This window comes from Lycium ferocissimum, chromosome 8 (genome assembly GCF_029784015.1).
Source record: "Lycium ferocissimum isolate CSIRO_LF1 chromosome 8, AGI_CSIRO_Lferr_CH_V1, whole genome shotgun sequence".
Taxonomy (NCBI): domain Eukaryota; kingdom Viridiplantae; phylum Streptophyta; class Magnoliopsida; order Solanales; family Solanaceae; genus Lycium; species Lycium ferocissimum.
The window spans coordinates 18,875,019-18,889,163 of NC_081349.1; the positions used below are offsets into that span (position 1 = coordinate 18,875,019).

General features: G+C 32.4%; 1 protein-coding gene across 1 annotated transcript; it reads right to left on the bottom strand.

Moving 5' to 3' along the window:
• Positions 1–5,664: 5,664 nt before the first annotated feature.
• Positions 5,665–7,019, bottom strand: LOC132067449 (wall-associated receptor kinase-like 10). Its single transcript, XM_059460686.1, has 2 exons — positions 6,050–7,019; positions 5,665–5,954 (listed from the first exon to the last, which is right to left on the bottom strand). Exons 1-2 carry the CDS (start codon positions 6,891–6,893, stop codon positions 5,902–5,904), a joined length of 897 nt encoding a protein of 298 aa, XP_059316669.1. The 5' UTR covers positions 6,894–7,019; the 3' UTR covers positions 5,665–5,901.
• Positions 7,020–14,145: the final 7,126 nt, after the last annotated feature.

Here is a 14,145-nt window from a genome sequence, read left to right on the forward strand (position 1 = left end):
CCAACAAATAGAATGTTATATATTGACATGCTTAAAAACTACCGGATATATAAAAATTGTAAAATATTATTAGGTTTGATCATTAGTTAAAAGTATACATAAGAGTGGTAATTAATTAGGAACTTTTTATGTATGTGGATAAAATTCTCGTGTTTGTATCATGTACGGATTCTGGAAGTGATTTTGAGACCTGTCAAATGTGAATTTTTGTCATTTCTTGGAGAAGCTAGGTGTAATTTTCCAATTACTATATGATTTTTTGGGCATCCAAAACACTGCATGGAGAGAAGCTCTTGCTGTTTAGAAACTAAATTCAAGGGTATACTGTATGCTACCACATAAGCCTCGCGCAATTTGAAAAAAAAAAAAAAAAACATAAGCCTCGTGCAATTTGCTGAAGTAAAAACTACTTGAAAAACATAACTTCATGCTGCTAGATTGAGAGCTCTGCTGTAGCTAACACGCTAACATCAACACAGAACCTAAAAATAGTGTTTCCATAAGCAGTACTAAAGAAACATGATCCAACACCAACAGTATAGCTTTTTATCTCAATGAAGATAAAGAACCTACTGCAGAATAGAATCCTTTAAAGTACTTTATCACCTTAGGATCAACTATATGTTGCAATGCTGACACAAAAGTTTTGAGAGAGCTGCAAGTGGGAAGATAAGATGAGTATCTACACACTGTTGAAAAGTGCTAGTGATTTCTTACCAGAAAGGAAAAAAAATACAACAATTTAAGTGAGGTCAATATAATTTCATGAATTTTGGGATGGTGAATTTCTATGTGCATACTAAAGAAACAACTAGTTTGTTATAATGGCTCTTCTATCTTAAATGAGAAAAACTTCCAAGCAAGGAATCAGATCCTTTATAGCTTGTAACGGAATTTTGTTAGGGACGCTGAAACTCTTTATGATAAACAGATCCATTTTGCAAGTTCTTTGTTACGGACAATTCCTACAAAAGATGGGACTAATGTGGGAGCGACGGTGATGGGGAAGCTAGAAAAGCATAATCCTACTTGAGGTTTTTTTGAAGTTTTATTGCCTTAAAAAGAGGGTAATAGAATAGGCTAAGAACTATTTTATGGTGTTAGAACAAGTACATTCTGAAAGAGCCTTATGTGGTTTTCCGGACTTGTCTAAAAAAGTACATTTCAGCACAGTAATTCGTTATATATGAATGATAACAACCAATTCAAGTAGACTTATTCGGGGTTCCCGATATGGCATACATTCAGTAAGAATTGACGAATTCGCTAAGTAAGAATTGACGAATTCGCTAAGTATGAGTTGACACAGTGTATGAAAGGATTCTTGAATAACCATAGGGTAACCTGAAAATCCTTTGTAAAGACTTCTGCAAGACGTTTCGTTTCCCAGAGAAATATATTCATTCAGAAAGGTCTTTAAAAAGTTGATGGTAAGTGAGAAGATTAATTCAATAGAAGACTAAAGTGGATTTGCTTCATGTACCTAAGAATTACTCTTACTATATACGAAGAAGAATCTTTTTCTATTTTGAAAAGAAGTAATCAAGCATCTTTGGAGTAATACGATTGAAAATCATTGAGTAATGAGACTTTCTTTTCAAAAGTAGTCATAGAAAAAGAATCGAGGGGTTTGTAGGCATGAGTGCTCAAGTATGCTCGGAGTGTAAAATCCTAGCAGTCTTTTGTTTTAAAAGAAAACGAATAAGGAAAGTCACGAAGAACGAAACGGCCATTCGACTCCCAAATACAAGGGAATGAGCACTTCTCAAACTGTTGTAACAAAGAAAGAAAACTCCACATACGGGAGAAAAAAGGGAAATTTGCCTTATTCCTAGAATGGAATATAGAAATTGGTAGAATAGGAAGCTCGAGACATCTTGAGCATAATATATGCTACTACAAGAGAGACTTCAGCCACATCCTAATCCATAGTTGAAGAATCACGCCATCAAGAAAGTTCTCTCCTGAATAAAATATCCGAAGATCTTTTCTTTCCTTTTCATTACAAACAAACAAAGAATCGTAATTAATATAAAGAAGGGACATCCTTTACCCAGAACCAATATTTTAAATAAACTGGCTTGTAACTAATAAATATAGATGAATGTCTCTAAGTGAAGCAACACACTACTAGAAAAAGAAGGGGAAATTTGTGCTATAAAATATGATTTTCCCACCTCATTCCCACTGAAACAGCTCACTGGGAAAACACATGGTGAGAAATAGGTTCCCAATGAAATGCTGGGAAATTTCTTAATTTTTCCGTGTGAAAACACTATTGTTTAGGTTTTTTCCACCGACATTCACTAAGAAATAGCCACTGAACATTTTTCAGTGGGAAAATAGAGATTTTTTAGTGGTGACATTAGTCATTAAGTCCAGATTAATTGCTTTAGAAAATGATTATATCCTCATTTGAAGCTTGTATTAGAATTCTTTACACGTTAAATGCAAAAAAGCATCGTGAACTTTCATGAAATTTTGGGATTCGAATCATTTTAGAACAAAATTTGGGAGGTCCAAAAGCTTTGCCTACCATTGTCGTGGAATTTTTTTTGGAGATAAAAGAAAGAATATTGGCGATCAAAATGATTCCTTCAGAGTGGAGGGTGCTCAAAAGAAGGAACATATTCCTTTTATCACTTCTCGTGTATCTTATTTTTTATTCAATTTGATTCCTCAAGTACTTAACACGCCCTTTCGTACCAAACTAGTATAACATATTTGACCAATCTCATGCTAGGAGTATATTAATATGTGGTCTTTAATCAATGAATGTAGCCTTTTTCTTTTTTCTAGTTGTGTTATCTTTTGAGGGGAGTTGCAGAGTGAGTTAGAAGTTTTTATGGCAATGTTATACCGGATAGGAAATGAGCGGTTTGGACGGGTTAAAATAAGTTGAATCAATAAGTTGTTTGGTTATGAGAATTATTTACTTTTTTCTGAAATTTCTTTTTACTTTATTTGAAAATCAGCGTTTGGCCATAAAAATTCTAACTACATACAACTTGAAATTGTATTAGGAATTTGAAAAACACCTCAAAATTTGTTTTCATCTCAACTTTTTATTTATTTTTCCATATTTTGCCCTAAATTCTTTGTTTTTATTAAAATCTTTTTAATTGAGCTTTTATTCATTAGATAGATTAAAATACAAAGTAACAAATATATTAATCATCATATTTGACTTAGTGAAGTAAACTTTTTGTACTTAAAAGAATATGAGATCCAATTTATGACATTATGTGATTATCCATTATGAGATATTAATCTTTTAGAGCAAATTTTGCTATATGTTTCAGGTAAATTAATCAAGCTAGGAAGTCTTGCTATGTTTTAAAAATTGGGTGTATAAATCATATTTCATTTTTTTTTTTAAGAAAAAGTATATTCAAACAACCAAATTTTTCCAGAAAAAAAAAGTATAACCAAACAATCCCATCTTCAACTCCGACTTCAAAAATTTAAAATAAAGTGAAAAATGTTTGGTTCCTATGGCCAAACACCTATTAAATGAGTTATCGCCTAATTCTGCTTGAAAGTTAGTTGGGTTGAGATGGGCTAAACAATAAGTCGTAACCGAATTCGACAACTCTTACCAAATTTCAATTTCTTTGTTTGTATTTCTAATAATTTGTTTAATTAACAAGTAAAATTAATAAAACTTTTTCTTCTTTTTTATTACAGCTATATATAACATATTACAAAAGAAGAATTCTCTAAACATTTTGATGGAAAAAGGGTCAAAAATACCCCTCTATTTTGCTTTAGTAGTTAAAAATATCCTCCCAAATAATTTGGGTCATTTCTGGCCCTCCCATCAGTAAAGTTTTCAAATATACAGTCAGATCTCTTTATAATGATACCCGCATATAACAACACCTCTCTATAACAGCCAACTTTTTTCGGAACTGATTTTTTATGCTATATTTTACTTCTCTATAATAGCATTTCACTTATAACAACAATAGCCAACTTTATAACAATACGCTCTTTGTAAAATTACCCCCCATATAACAGCTATCTTCTTTTTATGGTAATATAATAATCATCTTTATAAAAATAGAATATCTATGATTATCAATAATAAGTGTAGAGATTTTGATCAAATATTTGATCATTTAATAAACTATTACAATAAAAATATTATATGAATATATATATTTTCATCATTAAACGATTTTCCTTCGTTATACAAAGTGTGATTAAGCTTAGAATTTGGCAATTAAAAATGAAAATTACATTTTATGCATCTTTTTTGCCTATAACAGCGAAATATTATTTAATTGTCAATGCTGTTATATGTGTATAATAGCCATACTCTATAACAGTTGAAAAATCTCGGACCCAACGATGCTATTATAGAGAGGTTTGACTGTATCCCTCATTTAACAGAAACTCCCAAATTGACTCAAATAACCTGATTTCACAAAAAATAATCTGCTCCGATCCGCTTCCTAAAATAACTCATTCTTCTTCCATGAGAAAATAGCAGTCGTATGCTTATCAGACATGCCTGTTGATTGCCCTTCCAGCGATGAGCTCATTTCCATGCTCACCCAATTAAATAACTTCTGATTAATTTAAAGCAGTTGTTATTTTTTTGGTTATCAATATACAAATACTCACAAGATGTTTAAGGTTGTTCTTTTGGCTTTCTAAGGTGATAGTTTTGCTGCGTGGAAGCATATCCTTTTGGTTATGGCCATGAAAGGGAGTGTAATTAGCTCTTTCAGGAAATATGACTATGACCCCAAGCACTTTTTTCCCTCCGGAAACAACTTGAGGTCTATCTCTTTCAGAAGAGAGAAGACAGAAGAAGAATCGGTTATTTTAGGAGGTGGATTAGGACGGGTAAAATGGCAAAGCGCGTAATTTTTATGAAATCAGGTTATTTGAGTTAATTTGAATTTCCGTCAAATGAGGGGTATATTTGAACACTTTACTGACTGGAGGGGCATAAATGACCCAAAATTATAACGAATAATATTTTTAGCCATTAAAATAAAGTAGAGGGATATGTTTTACCCTTTTTCCTATTCTGATTAGTTTTTTCATGGGTCAATTTGGTGTATGCATTCAGCCCAAATCAATTCAACTTTTAGATAGGGTGACTTCTAACGGCAAGATGGGTTAAGTTAATAAATCGGCGAGTCATTAAACCCCCAAATTTGAATGAATTGATCATATCATATTTTATGGGTTAATTTTGTCATCCCTAATTATTTTTTACATGCCATCATCAAGATAGGTTTAGGCCTTGGGAATACTTCTAGAAGTGCTTAAAAAATGTTTCAATTCTATAAGTGATTTTGACATGTAGTGTAATTTTATAATCTATTTGACCCATCTTTTAAAACCTGCTTAGTTTAAAAAGCATGTTGATCTAATAATGTCTCAGAAGATGTACTTTGGGATCAATGTAGTTCATTACCAGAGTAGTTAAATGTGATTTTTGTCATTTTGTGCCTATAGGCGTTATATGATTTTGGCATTGCCTATAGGCGTTATATGATTTTGGCATTTAAAAAACAACTAAATTGATGCCAAAAGTACCTTTTTTTCCATTGGAATAAGGCCACAGACCAGTGGCAATTGTTCAATGTTCAACTTTTCATTCTATCAAAGAATGAGGGTTATCTTGCACTCTAAATGGAGGAAACAAAGAGAATTCAGATTTTACAAAATTGAAAAGATCATAGGCATAATGTAATACAACATTTACAGAATGATCAAATAGAAAATCCATCCTTTTGCATTCACCTCCCTCTTTTCTTGAGCATTATTTCAGATTTTCACAACAAACCAAGGAGATTAAGGATTCTCCATAAATCAATTAAACATTAAACAACAAGATTTCTTGTCAATATCCTTGAATCAGTTCACTTTGATCATTCCTGCCTACATCAACGCCAAAACGATGAACCATCCCAGCGCGTTAATCAACAAAATCCCTGCAAAAAAACATAGTTTTTGTAAGACATCAGAACCCATACATCAGAATTAGAACACCAAAAAAGCGCAAAAAATGAATTGACAATTGTTGTACCAGTGTGCCATGGAACGTTTCTAAAATTGTTACTCCAAGATGATCCAAGGAAACAATCGTTCGTCGTGTTGAATCCACTAGGGCAATTGCAAAGAAATGAATTATAAGGCCCTCCATATCCACAAACACCATTACTCTTTTCACAACTAGCACACATATCAGGATAATCATTGTTGAAATTGAACTTATACTTTAATCCCACACCATATTTCCAGGCCTGTGGATTCAATTCTTGGCCACTAAAACCATATAAAGCTGAGTAAGATGAGCAATGCAACTTCTCCAAATCCATCTCAAACGCCGGTCCAAGATCAACAGGTGTATAAACACAACAAGTCGAAATTGGGAGATTAAGTCTACTAATAGCTTGACAAGAATACAAAAGACTACAAACAGGTGCACCCTGAGAATCACACATAGGGAAAGTCGAATTGACCCCTCCATTGGACTTATAAATTGGTGAAGAATCTGTTGCACAATCAAGAAGAGCAAAAACTGTGTCATCATGAAAGCTAAAAGGCGCGTTCGCGTCTAGGCTAAATCCTTTACTTGGTTGTGTACAAGCACATGTTGACATAGAAGGGTCACTAATGTACATAACTTGGTGATTGAAGTCTATGGAAGTAACAGGATAGCACCCGGTGTGAGTCTTGAAGGAGAGTTGTTGGTTGTTGCAGATAACATAAGGCTGAAATCGAGGATCGCCACATCCAGGGCCAATGCCAAAAGGGTATTTGATTGGTATATTGCCACAGGTTTTTTGACAAGATTGTGATGTGATTAGTGAAGGAAGAAGTATGAAGACAATACAAGAGAGGAAGGTTGAGGATTTCTTGAAATTCATGGTTGGTTGACTATGAAAATGCAGAAAGACAGGGGAGGAGGAAAAAATGTGGAAGAGAAGTAGTGGTATATAAATTAGTGAGAGGTCTAAAAGGCTGCTTTTTTTTTTTTTTTTGGTAGTGAGAAGTGCTCTTATTTTATGGTGATTGTTCCTTTTCTTATAACTTTTCTTGAACTTGGTAATGCATAAAATAAAAATTCAATGTTCAGGCACCCAAGAGTAGCCCGGTGACTGGTGTGTGGTCGATGAAGCGGGTTGAGAATGATGAGTTCTCAATTTTAAATTTCGGCAGAGACAAAAATACTAGGTGATTTCTTCACCATTTGTCCAAGTTTTGGTGGACAAATTTATATAATATATGTACTAATGAGCGGTAATAGATACCTCATAAAATTAATCGAGGTATCTATTATTATAAAAGAAAGAAGAGCAAAATGTTGAGATGACTTTGACTAATGATGCAATTAGTTGGCTGATTCCCATGTGTTGGATCCCGGGAAATTTTATAGATCATATAAGTACTGTACTTGGAGTCTTCTTCATCCTACTTCTAATTTATGGGTTTTAATGTGTTTTAATTAAGTGCCACCAAATACTGCAAATGTAAAAGGACATCTCTTAGCTTCTGAATTAATGTTTTTATTCTGTTTTTTTTTTCTTCTAAGCTAAGACTTGTTTGTAAATGCATGGTGATGGAGAAATAGTTTGTAGACTTAACTAAATTTGAGAACTCTAATAATTGGTTTGATTAGTTTAATTATGTCAATGATTATGCTGCCACTCAACAAGAAAAAAGCATCTTTTATCTTTTGTACACAACTTTATTATAGATCAGTGCTCTCCTTGCCAGCAGTGAGCCACTTAATAATTTCTTTTATATGACATTTTTTTAACTTTACTTTTTAAAAAAATTGATATTCTTTTATATTTGGAGACACTTAAATACTATATTAAACATCCGATTTATTCTCGCTAGTATACTTTTATAGCTATATAAATGTCATAATATATTTAAAATCACAAAATTTAAAGATGCTTTTGGTATATGCCAAAAGTCGATATGTTTCTTTTTCGGCATAATACATAAATAAGTCCTCAAATTTGGCCTCAGCTGGCAAGTATGCCCTTCAACTTTAGGTGTGCACAAGTAGACACCTCAACTTGTATAAAGTTGACCACGAAAACACAATTGGTGACGTGACACATAAATTTTGGATGTGTCTAGATGATCATTTTGTAAGTTGGAGTGTTTAACTGACAAAGTGGAGGCAAGTCGAGATACTTACTTGTGCACACTCAAAGTTGGAGGGTATACTTGCCAGCTGAGACTAAATTTGAGGGCCTGTTTACGTATCATGCCTTCTTTTTCTCAGATTAAAATCCGTGCCTAATAAAATATCATCATATAAAATAAAATGGAAAGAATATAAAACAGGGGAAGAAAAGAAAAGGGCAGTAAACTTTATCTGCACCCTATTAAATCTATTCCTTGAATGCTTTTTCATTTCAGTGCTTCACAGCCTTCGGCATTTGGAACCTTACCTTCCAAAGTATTGAAACCAGAATATAATTGACAAACTCTCAAACAGTTTTATAATTATTTGCATACTAACAAAAACAAAAAAGACATTTTCAAGAATAAGATCTCATCAAAATTTGGTTATTATCTTGATATGAAGGTGTAATGGCTGGCTAGATATGGGAAACAAGATTTGGAAGTAGAAACAAATCATTGTTTACTGTCCGTTACATTTATCTACAAGGAGGACATACAGTAAACAATGATTTGTTTCTATATTAAAGGTTATACAAGGAGGACATACAGTAAACAATGATTTGTTTCTACATTTGATAATTAGCACAGTAAACATACAGTGTTATACAGCGTTATGCCGTTATCTGCAGTGGGCTATTATTAAAGGTTGTTATAATATTTGTTGTAAATCAACACCACCACCTTTAAATATATCCTTGGCGAACCAATGTGCTAATTATCAAACGAAGGGTACAAATTTGACGATTTGTTGATCTGGGAAATGCGCTTAAAGAAATGAAATTTCTTCTCCACAGATTTAAGTCATGTAGCTTTATCTAGTACTTCCCATTGTACCAAAAAACAAAAAAAATGATTGGCTAGTTGCTATTCAGGGGCGGAGCTAGCGTAATACTCGGGGTTCAGCCGAACCATTAACTTTGGTCTAAATCATGTATTTGTCTTGAAAAATTCGTTGAATATGTATAAATTGTTAATTTAGAACCCAGTAGCTTAAACGAATTAGAATTCCGAACCCACAAGCTTAGAATCCTGGCTCCGCCTCTGTTGCTATTGACTTTAATAGTAATGTGAGAAAGCATGTGAAGGCATGTAGGTTTATTAGATTCCACACTTCTATTCTATTTTTATTTCTCTAGGTGCATGCAGCCTCCCATATGACTTATTTACAATCTTTTCTTCTTCTTCTTCTAGGGATCTCCTTCATATCATAACTTGTGCTTAATTAATTCTATGTAGCCATAATCTTTAGAAGATCTCCATTCTTTTTAGTATCTTGAAAACAGTGTACTAAGTAATACATTAACATAAGCTTAGTTTCAATAACAAAGTGTGCTAATTTTCTATATTTTTTATTATCAAATGAGACAGTAAACAAGTTCATAGGAAACCTCAGCACATGAACGGTTCTAAGTTACTCTCTCTCTGTTCCAAAATAAGTGTCACCTTAACAAAAATTACGTCCATTAAGAAATCAATAATGCAATGTGGAGTTTTACTTAACTATCCCTATTTATTATATATTTTTTGAGAATTGAGCAATACTAAAGAGGACTACATTTCTAATACTAAGGGCATAGTTGGAATCACGTGCTAATTTTTGGCTTGAATTCCTAGGTAACACTTAATTTGGGGAAAAATATTTTGCCAAGATGACACTTATTTTGGGACTGAGAATGTATCATTTTAGAAGCGCAAAAAAAAAAAAAGAACAAGAGATTTAGAAAAGGTCGGTGCAAGATTCATGGAACAAGCATATAACTTGGTGTCATTAATTTCAATAAACCTTCTCTAGCAAACCTTCAATTTAGTATTTAGCTTGGTATAAGAAAAAACAAGACTTCTACGTGAATATTGTAAGAATATAAATGTTGTTGTCTGGAAGGAAAAATGGCACTAAACCCTCCACTCTTAACTAGAAGTCTTGGAACGAAGAATTTGGTGAGAGCTTTCATCCCATTAGTATGCCTATTCAATGCAAACACGAATTAATCTGTGATTTTAGATACAAGTTTTTGCACGGCTGTGAAATTCGAAAATTAATGTTTGATTATCGTTAAAATCTTTTGAGCGTTGATTATTTATGCTTAAATTTTTTAGTCCAAACACTAATTTAATAATTTATTTTAAAAATCTCAAAACTTCATTATTAGTCCTTTGGAAGTGTTGAAGAAGACAAAGTAGTCTTCTTAATTTGGTATTACTTGGCTAAATTGGTGATTGGGGTTTGTTTGTGTTTGGAGGCTTTGTTTCAAATTTGAAATAATTTGGTGTAGATTTGAACTAGTTTTGATCGAAATTGGAATTGCAAATTCAAAAAACAACTTATCGAACAACATAGACAAATTATGTCAGTAGATTTGTGAAAGTTTTAACAAGATAGGTCAAATGCAGATAAAAAGTTATGCTGCTCCAACATGATTATTTTTGAACAATTGAACAAACACAAAGTCATGTCAATCCGGTAGAATTTGTGAATTATTTATCAAGATTTGGATATATCACGAAGACCTACCTGTTTGTCATGAGTTGCATGCAACTATTTTGAAGTGTTTTTTTTTTTTTTTTTTTTTGGTAGTTTTGAAATCATAAAATAGAGTTACCATGAGTGAATCATATTATACTAAAAGTGGGAAGCTCCTATCTTTAAAGTTAGACTACCATTTTGCCCTTAGTGTAAATTAAAATATGTTATAAAATGTAATAATAAAACATAAAACATCTAATATAATAAATATTAAATATTAATATTATAATTACATGAAATATATCATCATTTATTAAATTTTGAAGTGCCGTTATTATGCTTGGCCAACACTGAATGCTACTTCAGTTATTGAACTTATTGGTTAATCAATAGAAATAATAAAGAATATTACAAGTTTTCCAATAATTATATATCATGGAACCATTACACCTCCTAAACTGAAAAACGTTTGGCTTTCTTCCATTACTATATAATGAATTGTCTTATTATTCATATGCTCACTAATCAATTCATATAAATAAACGGACTTAATAAAGATAAAATATAAAATGTAATAAATATCATGTATGGGAAGTTTCATAGTTGAAAGTTGGATTACCATAATACACTTCAAAAGTTAAACGACTTTTTATCCTTTAGGCAAAAATTACTATAACAACGTTTTTGTACATAGATGAGGTTACACATTCTACTAAAAACAAAAAGGGCATATTAAAGTAGGCACATTACTATTAGTATTCCCAACTAAGGATTATGCAATTAAATCTCCTCAATACCTATCATTATTATGAGTTCACAAAAATATGGCCGGTTAAACATGAGAGCAAATTAGAAGACAATGGTTACAATCTGTCATTGAGTAGAAGTAGTAGGGAATTAGAAAGAGCCAAATTCAAGTTCTTTTTTCACTATATATTTATGGCATTGTATTACATTTCGTTCTATGAAGGCTCAACTAGCTAAACTTGACAGCCATCATATTTTTAATTAATGAATTAAACTTAACTCTATCCTCCTTAATATACTCTTTAAACAAGTAACGGCCCTCAATTTACAACATCAGTTTAAGAATTAACACCCCTTCACATCCCTGCACCCCCAATTTAAAAGAGGAGTAAGTTCTCTTCCCAAACTAAGAGAACTATTCCTCCAGACTACCATTTCAAAGATACAAAAGCCAGACCAAATTGGAAAAGCATAAATCACTAGGACTGTTGTTTATTTGTATAAAAGTTTTCTACTGCTAATTATTTCTGTGTTTTCTTATGTTTATGTCCGATAAAGTTTCGAATTTGTCTACACATTATTCACAGGGCACATATAAAATGCTACATGTGGTACCTCTCCTAAGTCTTGGATTGCCGTACATCTCAAAGGAAACTGAAGTGAACTTCTCATGAGTTACAGTCATAACAAACATCAGTACTACTGGTAAACATTGGGCATGCATGAGAAATTGGTAAGCATCGATCGTTTGTGTCATCAAATTTAAAATCTTGTGCATTATGCTATGTAATATTTTCTAACTTCAGCTTACGAGTTGTTACATTTTTAATATGTTTTGATTTCTGTTTTATAGCTCAAAGAAATTTCAAAAATATGTACAAATTTTATATTAAGGATTTTGGGATAAACGTGCAACGCACGTTCCGAAGACTAGTTAGGATAAATAAACGTGAGAGGTATTATGAATGAAGTGTAATAAGTAATGGAGGGATAGAAAAGAAAAAAAAATAAGTTTAGATGAGGTACAATGAGTGAAAACAACATGACAGTTCGTTAGAGTTTCATGTGAGTTATCCAACATGATAGTCCTATGATTTGTCATGACTTGCATGCCACCGTTTTAAAATGTATTTTTGTTTTGTTTTGTTTTGTAGCTTTGATATAATCATAAAAGAGAGGCAGCAATCCAATATGTGATGCTTTGTGAACAATTTTACAAGATGTGTAAATGTATATAACACAAAGTCCAGATCGTCATGATTTCTCATCATGTTTTTATTTTTATTTTTATTATTATTAGTATATTCTTATGAACAATTGAACAAGCACCAAGTCATGTCAATCTAGGAAAATTTGTGAATAATCAAACAAGATAGGTAGAACAGATATATCAAATCATGTCAATATTCCTTGAATAATTGAACAAAGTAGAATGAATATAGCACAAAATCATACCACTCGAATTGAATTTGTGAACAATTGAACAAGATAGACATAACCAATATAACTCAAAATCATACCACTCTCGTAGAATTTGTAAACAATTGAACAATATAGACAATATTTCACTTGTTAAAGTTAGAAAAAGTGAGAAATGTAGACAGTATTTCACTTGTTAACCTCATATACTTACTGAGCTCATGCTAAGAGGACGACGGTATTTTAGTCCAGATCTTTTAAATTAAATTAAAAAATTATTTTTTGCACAAGCAATAAAATCGAGAATAAAATTTAAATACCAGCACAAAAGTATACCATTTGTGCAAAATCAGTATGTGCGAAAAATGGGGAAATAACGTTGCTGCCCCCTAAAAATAAAATAATTATCCGTGCATATGTTATCAAATCTGTATTGCAAAGAATAGTTTGAACCAGTAAGTTAGACTAATTCACGAAACGAGAAAACGGAATATTCCGCTTTTGCAAAGCGCAGAAAACGAAATTAACGAGCGAAAAATAATATGAACAGTATATGGAAAACCAAATCGAGCCCACTGAATTCACAGTGTGTCCTTAAGGAAATTATTCCCCTCAATGTACCCGAGGTTTTGGAATCTTTCCTCCCAGGATAGAACGATTTACTCACCAAAATAGCGATAGGGCAAATTCAGGTAACTACGAACCACTCGAAGGTAGTATATCACACGAGAGTTTTTAAGAAGTGCAGAGAAAGAAGAAGATGAATATCAGAAAATTGCGTAAGGAAAAATTCTGAGGATTAACAGAAATATATAGCCTATTTGGGAAAAGGTTTGTAGCTTTTCAGAAAAGTTCAGAAAAATTCCGGGAAAGAAAGAAAACGGGTCGGGTCGCGGGTCAGGATCTTTAATTATTTAATAATTAATTAAAATTAAAGGAAATTTGGTCCAAAAAGATTATCAATCAATCAGATCATTTGACCAAATTCAAATCCGAAGCCGAGCGACGACGACGACGGCGTGAGGGGAGACCCTCTTCTTGACCCTTTAGCAACACGAAGGAGTGCTTCTACTTTAAGGTAGGAGAACTTTTCTTTCCACCACCTATGAGGGACAAATGCTTATTTCATAAAGCAAGAGGGAACAACTCATTTTTCCCTCCACTTCTTTTCCCTCCATTTCCCATTCAACCTATCAATTAGACCCAACAGCATAACCCCCTCACTTTCATGCATCTAAAACTATATATCCGAAATGCACCCAAAATTATAATACCAACATGGTATATAAATATACTGAGATGGTATCAGGTTCATTTATTCAAAACATACAATATTCTCAAAAAAA

Coding starts and splice junctions, on each gene's coding strand:
- LOC132067449 (XM_059460686.1), bottom strand. CDS start 6,893: ATGAATTTCAAGAAATCCTCAACCTTCCTCTCTTGTATTGTCTTCATA. Junction 5,955..6,049: donor AAACGTTCCATGGCACACTG/GTACAACAATTG, acceptor GTTTTTTTGCAG/GGATTTTGTTGATTAACGCG.